Genomic DNA, 9,367 nt, shown 5'->3' with positions numbered 1-9,367 from the left:
TGCATGCCAAGCCCTGCCCCTCACAGAAACTCCGCCCCTGAAGCAAGCCAAGCCCCGCCCCTCACAGAAACTCCGCCCCTCACAGAAACTCCACCCCTGAAGCAAGCCAAGCCCTGCCCCTCACAGAAACTCCGCCCCTCACAGAAACTCCACCCCTGATGCATGCCAAGCCCCGCCCCTCATGCAAACTCCGCCCTGATGCATGCCAAGCCCCGCCCCTCACGCAAACTCCGCCCCTCGGCAAACTCTGCCCCAATGCACGCCAAGTCCCGCCCCTCATGCAAACTCCGCCCAGATCCATGCCAAGCCCCGCCCCTCACAGAAACTCCGCCCTGATGCATGCCAAGCCCCGCCCCTCACAGAAACTCCGCCCTGATGCATGCCAAGCCCCGCCCCTCACACAAACTCCACCCCTGAAGCAAGCCAAGCCCTGCCCCTCTGCAAACTCCGCCCCGATGCACGCCAAGCCCTGCGCCTCACGCAAACTCCGCCCCCACACAAACTCCGCCCCGATGCACGCCAAGCACCGCCCCTCACGCAAACTCCGCCCCTGATGCACGCCAAGCCCTGCCCCTCACACAAACTCCGCCCCGATGCACGCCAAGCCCCGCCCCTCACATAAACTCCGCCCCTCACACAAGCCCCGCCCTGAAGCAAACTCCACCCCTGATGCACGCCAAGCCCCGCCCATCATGCAAACTCCGCCCCCGACGACCGCCAAGCCCCGCCCCTCACGCAAACTCCAACCCCGATGCATGCCAAGCCCCGCCCCTCATGCAAACTCCGCCCCCACACAAACTCCGCCCCGATGCACGCCAAGCACCGCCCCCAGAGAAACTCCGCCCCTGACACAAGCCCCGCCCCTCACGCAAACTCCGCCCTGATGCACGCCAAGCACCGCCCCTCAAGCAAACTCCGCCCCTCACGCAAACTCCGCCCCCGACGCACGCCAAGCACCGCCCCTCACGCAAACTCCGCCCCTCACGCAAACTCCGCCCCCGACGCACGCCAAGCACCGCCCCTCACGCAAACTCCGCCCTGACGCACGCCAAGCACCACCCCTCATGCAAACTCCGCCCCCGATGCAAACTCCGCCCCCGACGCACGCCAAGCACCACCCCTCCCGCAAACTCCGCCCCCGATGCAAACTCCGCCCCCGAGGCACGCCCAGCCCCGCCCCTCAAGCAAGCTCCGCCCCCGACGCAAACACCGCCCTGACGCACGCCGAGCCCCGCCCCTCACGCAAACTCCGCCCCCACACAAACTCCGCCCCCGACGCACGCCAAGCCCCGCCCCTCACGCAAACTCCGCCCCGACGCAAACTCCGCCCCCGAGGCACGCCAAAGCCCTGCCCCCACACAAACTCCGCCCCCGACGCACGCCAAGCCCCGCCCCCACGCAAACTCCGCCCCGACGCACGCCAAGCCCCGCCCCTCACGCAAACTCCGCCCCCGACGCACGCCAAGCCCCGCCCCTCACAGAAACTCCGCCCCCGACGCACGCCAAGCCCCGCCCCCACAGAAACTCCGCCCCCGACGCACGCCAAGCCCCGCCCCTCACAGAAACTCCGCCCCCGACGCACGCCAAGCCCCGCCCCTCACGCAGCGCACAGCGCATGCTCGCTCGGTGCTGCCGCCTAGCGACCAAATGTCGGTACTGCAGCGGCAGCGCCGCGCATGCGCAGTGCAGCGCCACGGCCCCTCCCCGGAACCGGCTGCCGGCAGTCGGTGTGCAGGGGCTGCCGTGAGCCGAGGGAGGAGCGAAGGCATCGCCGGGCTGAGGCTGCACGGAGGGAGAAGGTGAGCGGGGCAGCGGGACGGACCGGCGGGTCCCGGGGAAAGCCCCGAGGAGGGCGGCGGCAGCGGTGCCGCCTCCGAGGAGAGGCGGGGGGGCGGCGGGGTCCGTGTCACAGAGGGGAGGGGGGCTGCCCGGAGCCGCGCGGCGGCTGGGGGGGGTGCGCGCCGTGTCGGAACCGGGCGGGGAGACCGTCCGGAGCCGGGCGGCGGGGGCTGCCCGGAGCCGGCGGGCGTCCGCGCCTTTCGGAGGTGGCTGAGGGGAGGCGGGGGCGGGGGGGGGGTCCAGCCCGGAGCCGCGCTGCGGAGCTCGGGGCTGCCGTCGCGGCTCGGCGGGGCTTTCGGGTGAGTCGGCTTTGGGGTGAGGGCACGGGACGGTGTCCCCGCAGGGTCAGGAAGCGTGGAAGGCTGCCTCCCGCGGCACGCCGGCAGTTGCAGTCTTGGGGCACGCGGCTGCTGGTCGGCCATATTGGCTCCCCGGAGCACGCCGGGAAGTGTAGTCTTACGGCACTCTAACGGCTGCCACGCGGCGCTTGCCGGTGCGTGCCGGGAGGCGTCGTTTTCGCGGACGGGGCTGCTGGACAGCCCGACTTGCTCTCGCAGGAGCGCGAGGTTGGGGTTTTTTTGCCGGTTTCGAGTGGTTTTCTGCAGGCTTCCAGCCGCTCCCGAGCAGCGGTGCGGCCGTGCTACGAGAGAGCGCGCGCTCGTGCGGTGAGGCGTTGCCCGGTGTCCCGAGACGAGCGCTACCGGTCGGACTCTCCGGAAGCCTGTCCGGCAGCCCCAGGCCGCCCCCGAGCCCTGGCGTGAAGGCGGCAAGCTGGCCCTCGCCTGTGCCGCTTTCTTCCTGAACGGGGGTGCTGGCGGCAGCGGCAGCGGCAGCGGCAGCAGCGCGGGGAAAGAGCGGCGTCTCCGGGAGCCCCTGCAGAAGGAGGAGGGTCTCCGGCCAGGGCCGACCTCCGGTAGTAACGGCCGCTGCTTTTTCTTTCCCTCTCCCAGGCCGCGCTGAGGACGTGGTTGCCCGTCCCTCCCTTGGGGATGCCGTCGACTGCAGCCGCCTCGCCTGTGCCTGGCCTGGCTCGCCTCGTGGCGTGGGGGCGAAAAGGGACAGGCGGCGGAGCGCTTACCGGCCGTGGACAGGAGCTGCCCTAAGGGAAGCTGGAATGGCCAGAGAAAGGTGAAGAAGAAGAAGAAGAAGAGATGGAAGGCTCTCCGGCCGGCAGCTGCCTCCCGCTGCAGGCAAGAGAGCGCCTGCCTCGCCGGGTGAGGAAAGATCCCTCGTTGCGCTCCGCGGCAGGTCAGGCTGCCGACGGGCACCGCAGGGTCGCCACGCGTAACCCAAAGCACGGTGCGGCCGCGTACCGAGGGAGGGAGGCAGGCTACTCATCTAGGCAGACTCGTCTCCTCGGAGCTGTAAGACACCCGTGTATTCTCTTAGGCGGAGGACAGCCGAGCGACCGGAGTGACAGCAAAGGAAAGGCGGAGAGCAGGAGAAAGAAGCGTCTGCGCTGGCAAGCTCTCCCGGCAGCGCCGAGAGCCAGAGCTGCGGTGAGTCCTGGGCCCGCGGGGCCCCATCGCCTCTCCTCTGCGTCGCGGGCCCTCCTCTGCCCCCCTCGCTTTCCCACCCCGCCGTGGTTTGCTTTCTGCTCCCCGCTATGTTCTTTTTCCATCTCGCTCTGACGGGCTGCCTGTCCCCACCTTTTTCAGGTCCTCGCTCTCTCTGCCCCGTAGCCCGTGGCTATTGTTTCCTTCTCTCTCTCCCTGTCTCTCTGTCCGGCCCCCAGCCACTGTTTCTGCATTCCTCCCCCTCGGTCCTGTAGCCCGTCGGTATTTCTGCCGTCTCTGGCGCTCTCTGTGCGGCTCCTCGTTCCTGTTGTTCGAGGTCTTCCTTCTCGGCTCCGTAGCGAGTCGTCGTGAGTCTCTCTCTTTCTCCGTCCCTCTCGAGCCTCTTCCCTGCCCCTCGTTTTGAAGGCCCGCCTCTCTGTCCCGGCACCCGTCGCTACGGTTCCTTTTCTCCGTCTCGCTCCCCGTCCCTGTTTTTCTAAAGTCTCCCCTCTCTGCCTCCTAGCCCGTCGGTACCTTTTTCTTTCCCCGTCGCGGTTCGTCTGGCTCCCTGTCCCTCTTTCTTTCTTTCTTCCTTCCTCCCTGTCTGCCCCGCAGCCCGGCCCTTCGTTCCTTTCTCCTTCCCTCTCTGTCCCTCTCCCGGTCCCCGGCTTTAAACTCTGCTTCTCTGCCCGGTAGCTCGCCACCGTCTTACCTTTCCCCGTCTCTCTCTCTGTCCAGCTCCCTCTCTCGAATTTTCAGTTCCTCCCTGTCACTGCAGAAGCCTGTCGGGACTTTTTCCCCTGCCCGGCTTGCCTCTCCCCGTCTCGCGATTCCTCCCTCTCTGCCCTCTTAGCCGCGACCGTTTTTATATTCTCCGTCTCTCTCTCGGTCCGCCTCGAGATCCCGATTGTTTTTTAGAGCGACCGAATCGTCGAGGTTGGCAGAGACCTTTACGATTATCGGGTGGAACCGCGAACCTGGCGCTGGCAAGTCCCCCTCTGCCCCGCAGCCCGTCCCTTCCCTTCCGACGGCCTCTTTCTGCACCTCCCTCTGTCCGGCTCCCGGCCCCTCTTTTCCACTTCCGCCCTCTGTACCCTGTGGCTTTCCCCCTCTTCTTTCTCTCTCTGTCTCTGTTTGAGGAGGAGCAGCTGCCGCCCCAGCGTTCGCACCCCGTTCACGGTGTCGCGCGCACGCTTCTTCTCGGGCGCGCTTCCTCCTCCTCCTCCTTCGGGCTCGACCCGAGGCTTCCGGCAGCAGTCTCCGGGTGTCGGATTTTGTAAAATAATTAACGTAACTGAAAGGTGCAGCAGCGGGATCGGCCCGGGCGGGGCGCCTCCAAAGAGAGGGACCCGGAACAAAGAAATCCCGGGGCCGTTCCACGCTTGGGTCCCGGACACCCGCCCCTCGCGCGCTGTCCGCGCGTCCCTTAGTCCCGCGGCGACTTTTGGTCTGGGGTCTTCTACCGTCGTCTCGGATTCTTCTTCTGTATAGCTGTGGGCGGTGCGTTATTCCACAGGTGCCGCCGCGCCGATGCTCCGTACGTTCGCAGTAACGGGTAGAGCGGAAGGCTCCGTGGCCGGGGAAGAGCGGCACGGACGCGTTCCTGCTCGCTCCGTTGCACCGGAATTTCGACGGCTGGGTTCGGCTGCTAAATTGATGGCGCTACTGGAAGAAATTTCAGAAAAGTGAGTGCTGTGCTTGTCTTTAACCTTTTAAAGTAATTTTTCGACGGGCGCCCGGTCCGTGGCTTAGATATTTGGTTTGCGGCGAAACAGACCCGGAACGTGGCTCCAAGTAGCGTTCCGATTCGCTGAAATTCCCCGTAGTCAGAGCGCAAGAATCGTGAATGTTGCTTGGCGGTTTGAAATCTCAGGCTTTCTCTGAAAGCTGACCTGCCAGAATGAGCCGAAAGCAGGCCGAACGCCAATAGGGATGCCGCAGAAAAGGTCCTCTTCTTGACAGGAGAAGAGCTTGGCGAGACGTCAGCGCCGTTTCCCGTAGGGCCTCCGACCTACCGGTTCAGCAAGCGCGGGCTTTGTGCGATTCCCTCGGGGACGATGGCGAACAAACGTTGTACGGCAGAGAGTATCTTAGCTTACTTTCCATCTCCTGCTCGGTTACTTGCAGAATATTTAATTTGGCGTCGCACGGACCCAGAGGGACGGGTCCCCAACTCATGCTGGTAGGGCAACCCCGTACCAGCCGGTAAAATCGGAAAAGAGTACGACGTTTTGAAACGTTTGCCTTGCGAGGAGAAGGGCCGTCTCTCGTTAGGCAACTGAATTCTGCGACCGATTTCCACGCCTCACGCGCGTGCGTGCGCGCACACGCGCCCCCCCACCCACCCCCCCCAACAGGCAGGCTTTGACGGAGGCAGTCCCTAAGGCAACGCGATCTAAAACGTGGAAGTTTTTTTTTCTATTTTTAATAGTTTCTTACGGATAGGAGGCTCGTGTGAGCGTTTAGCCTGTCCCGTCCTTAATTCGGAACCCACTGGCTGGTGCAGAAGAACGGTCGTGTGACAAAACCAGCATGAAATTTGTCCCTGTGCCGGCTGCGTCCCGTGGTAAAGGAGTACATCTGTTATTCCGGCGTGAAAGATGTTTGATGAGCGTACCGCATCGTCAGAGCTGCTCTTGGTCTGCCTGCAAGCCGTGGGTTATGATTTAGAAATACGTTCGCCTACCGTTCCTTAACCGTGTGGTTTTGGTTTTTATTTTTTCAAAGAAAGGGTGGCTTTTTCGTCGATCTCTTTGTGAGAGTATCAAATCAGGCGGCGGTAAATACGTAGAAGCAACTAGGCGTACTACGGCGTGTACCGGACAGCGTTGGCGTGCCGCTCTGCTAGCAGCGGAGAGCCAGATGAGGATGCCCGTGGTAAGTACTCGTTCTGTCTCCGGCTGAAGGGAAAGATTCTCATGTTGAGGGTTCCTGGGCTTGTCTGTGTGATTAGCATTACTACTTTTTTTTTTTTTTTTTTTTTTTTTGTAATGTGAAACAGGGTCAGATGATTGTTGATGAGTGGGACTTTGCGTACTCCTTTAGGTAGCTTTTCGTACTGAACCTTAGATCAGTTACAAAACTTAATCTTTGTGCAGTTTACGCGTTTTGTAGCATCTGTGGCAGAAACAACTACAAAGACATTTATCCTGTAGGTAAGCTGAAAATAAAAACGTGGTTTCTCACCTGATTTTTCTTTCGGAGGAACGCTCGCCCCCAGCGGCTGGTTTTTTTTGCTAGTGCTGTCGGGGGGAAGGAACGGCGGCACTTGCCTGGCTTCTTCCCCTAGCCAGGGACCTGAAACTTTGTTTTCCTCAGCTGTTTCAGTAGAAATTTACAAGTGTCGGTGGTCAACAGTGGCAGAGAATTGGGTGGCGTTTTCAATTTCAAAGGGAAGGAACGTGTTGATGTTAATTCTGTTACCAAAAGTGAAGTACCAGCTGCTTCCTCTTTCTAGATCTTCTCTCCTTTCGCCGTCCTCCCCGAGGGGTAACGTGGCCACGCCGTATACCTTTTCTGCTCTGGTACCGTTCGTTTGATACGCAGGAGCGCTGTGAAATAAATAGAAGGGCTCCGGACAGACATCTGCCATCGTTGCAGCTGCCTTAAATCGTGTATTTGTCCCTTTAGCCCGTCATTTCCTTTCCGCTCAGTTGAGTTACGTGCAGCGTTAGGTTCCAGTCGAGAGCGGTGCCGCCGAACAACGCTCTGGGAGCGTGCGCGGAGGAGGGCGACCGGTCTCCGAGGCAAGACTTAGGGGGAGCGGCTGAGGTCACTTGGTTTGTTCAGCTTGGAGAAGGGAAGGCCGAGGGGTGACCTCATCGCAGTCTACACCTTCCTCGAGGGGGACGGCGGAGGGGGAGGCGCTGACCTCCGCTCTCTCCGGTGACCGGCACTAGGACCCGAGGAAACGGGACGAAGCTGCGTCAGGGCAAGTTCAGACCGGACGTTGGGAAAAGGCTTTTCACTGAGAGGGCGGTCGGTCAGTCGCGGAACAGGCTCCCCAGGGAAGCGGTCGCAGCCACCGAGCCTGTCAGGAGTTCAAGGAGCGTCTGAACGATGCTCTTAGTCGCACGGTTTAGTTTTAGGTAGTCCCGCGTGGAGCGGGGGCTTGGTCTCGGCGATCCGTATGGGTCCCTTCCAACTTGAGATACTCTATGATTCTGTGAAATCTTCTGGGTTAGAAACGACCTTATTGTAATAGAGAATTCGCTGAACGTGGCTTTGTGCAAGGACTGTCGTCTTAGAATATCTTTTTTTTTTTTTTCTTCCCCCCCCCCCCCCCCCCCCAGATATGAGAAAAGCTCTGTCCAGAGATACGGAGACGAAATCAGTTGTACCTCATCCCGTGACACCGGAAGACATTGAGTAAGTGTAAGCTGTGATGCTCAGTGAAATTACTAAGAGCGTTAAGTTTCCCGTGCCTTTGCTTTCACTCTCCCATTCTCTTGTCTTGCGGCACGTCGCATTTTTTGAGGCCGTGGAAGCGACACCGGGAGCGATGGGGTGTCAGAACCAGGTCCTCCTGCCTGTCGCTGGTTTTGCTTACCTTCGCCGTCTCTGTGTACCAGTCTGCGTGTCTCTCTGTGTTCCTCAATCCCTGTCCTCTCTTCTCTGTTCTGCTTTGTTTCGCTGCGTATGTCCCGTTCCCTGTCCCACCTTTATCCGTCCTTCCTTCTTCCTCGCCTTTTTCTTTGTCCTTTTGTCCTGCTCCCCGACCCTGTTTCTCGCTCCATCTGACCGTCCTTTTCCTGGCACCTTTGTGTCTCTGCTCCTTGCCCCCGTCTTTCTCTCCCCTCTGCCCAGTCCTCGTCTCCCTCTTTTGTCTCTCTGCCCCTCTGTCCTGCTCCCTGCCCCTCTTTTTCTCACTCTGCCCCAGCGTCCCGCTCCCCGGTCCTCTTTCCCTCTGTTGCGCTCTCCTTCTCCCTGCTCCCCAGCCCGCTTCTCTCACGCTCCCGCTTCCTTTTTTTATTCTCTGTTGCTCTGTCCTGCTCCCCGTGCCGCTGTCCCTCGCCGTACCTCTCGGTCCGGCTCCCTGCCCTTATTCTCTTTTCCTCCCTCGCCGTGGCGCTGCCCGCCCAGGGTCGTTTCTGCCTCTCTGTCCCGCTCCCCGTCCTTGTTTGTCGGTCGCCGTCCCGCTGCCTCTCTTCCTGCCGCTTCTTCCTCCCTCTCTGTCAGGCTCCCCGTCCCCGTCCTTCACTCGCCGTCCCTTTCCTTGCCTCGTGCTTTCTCGCTCGCCGCCGCCCCCCCCCCCCATCCAGCTGGCTGCCCCTTTTCTCCTCTCAGCCAGCGTCCTGCAGCTGGCTCCTCGGTTTTGGCGGCAGCCTGCACATAGCAGCCCAGCTCTCCAGCAGCCTGACGGACCGACCGTGTGTCTGTTCCACGCCGGACTGGCGAGCGTGGCTCTGGGTAGGACAGCCGAGGTGCCCCAGGGCCGGGCCCCGAGCCCCGGTGCGGAGTCTCTCCCGGGACCGGCTCTGTGTGTGACTGAATAAACGCTTGCGGTCTCTTTTGCCGTGCCGGCTGCGTTGGTGCTTCCTTTGCGGGGGGCGAGGGGCAGGGGAGGAGGTGTGTGTGGGGGTATTAACGTATTCAACAAGGTCACATTGCTCGCATCCCCGGGATCCAAAAGTGATGCTTCTTGGCTCCGCCCCCTGATGCATGCCAAGCCCCGTGCCTGAAGCAAACTCTGCCCTGATGCACGCCCAGCCCCGCCCCTCATGCAAACTCCGCCCCTGATGCATGCCAAGCCCTGCCCCTCACAGAAACTCCGCCCCTGAAGCAAGCCAAGCCCCGCCCCTCACAGAAACTCCGCCCCTCACAGAAACTCCGCCCCTGAAGCAAGCCAAGCCCTGCCCCTCACAGAAACTCCGCCCCTCACAGAAACTCCGCCCCTGATGCATGCCAAGCCCCGCCCCTCATGCAAACCCCGCCCTGATGCATGCCAAGCCCCGCCCCTCACACAAACTCCACCCCTGAAGCAAGCCAAGCCCTGCCCCTCTGCAAACTCCGCCCCTCTGCAAACTCCGCCC

The 9,367-nt window shown here is 61.9% G+C and overlaps 1 protein-coding gene across 1 annotated transcript; it reads left to right on the top strand.

Annotated features, from left to right (window-relative positions):
• Positions 1 to 5,387: 5,387 nt before the first annotated feature.
• On the top strand, positions 5,388 to 8,848 carry LOC129200492 (proline-rich protein 36-like). Its single transcript, XM_054811811.1, has 2 exons — positions 5,388 to 6,212; positions 7,628 to 8,848. Exon 2 carries the CDS (start codon positions 7,720 to 7,722, stop codon positions 8,668 to 8,670), a length of 951 nt encoding a protein of 316 aa, XP_054667786.1. The 5' UTR covers positions 5,388 to 6,212; positions 7,628 to 7,719; the 3' UTR covers positions 8,671 to 8,848.
• Positions 8,849 to 9,367: the final 519 nt, after the last annotated feature.

The sequence above is a fragment of the Grus americana genome, unplaced genomic scaffold (assembly GCF_028858705.1).
Source record: "Grus americana isolate bGruAme1 unplaced genomic scaffold, bGruAme1.mat scaffold_219, whole genome shotgun sequence".
Classification (NCBI taxonomy): domain Eukaryota; kingdom Metazoa; phylum Chordata; class Aves; order Gruiformes; family Gruidae; genus Grus; species Grus americana.
Note: the sequence above shows the minus strand (reverse complement) of the source record. Positions and strands in the feature narration are given on the sequence as shown.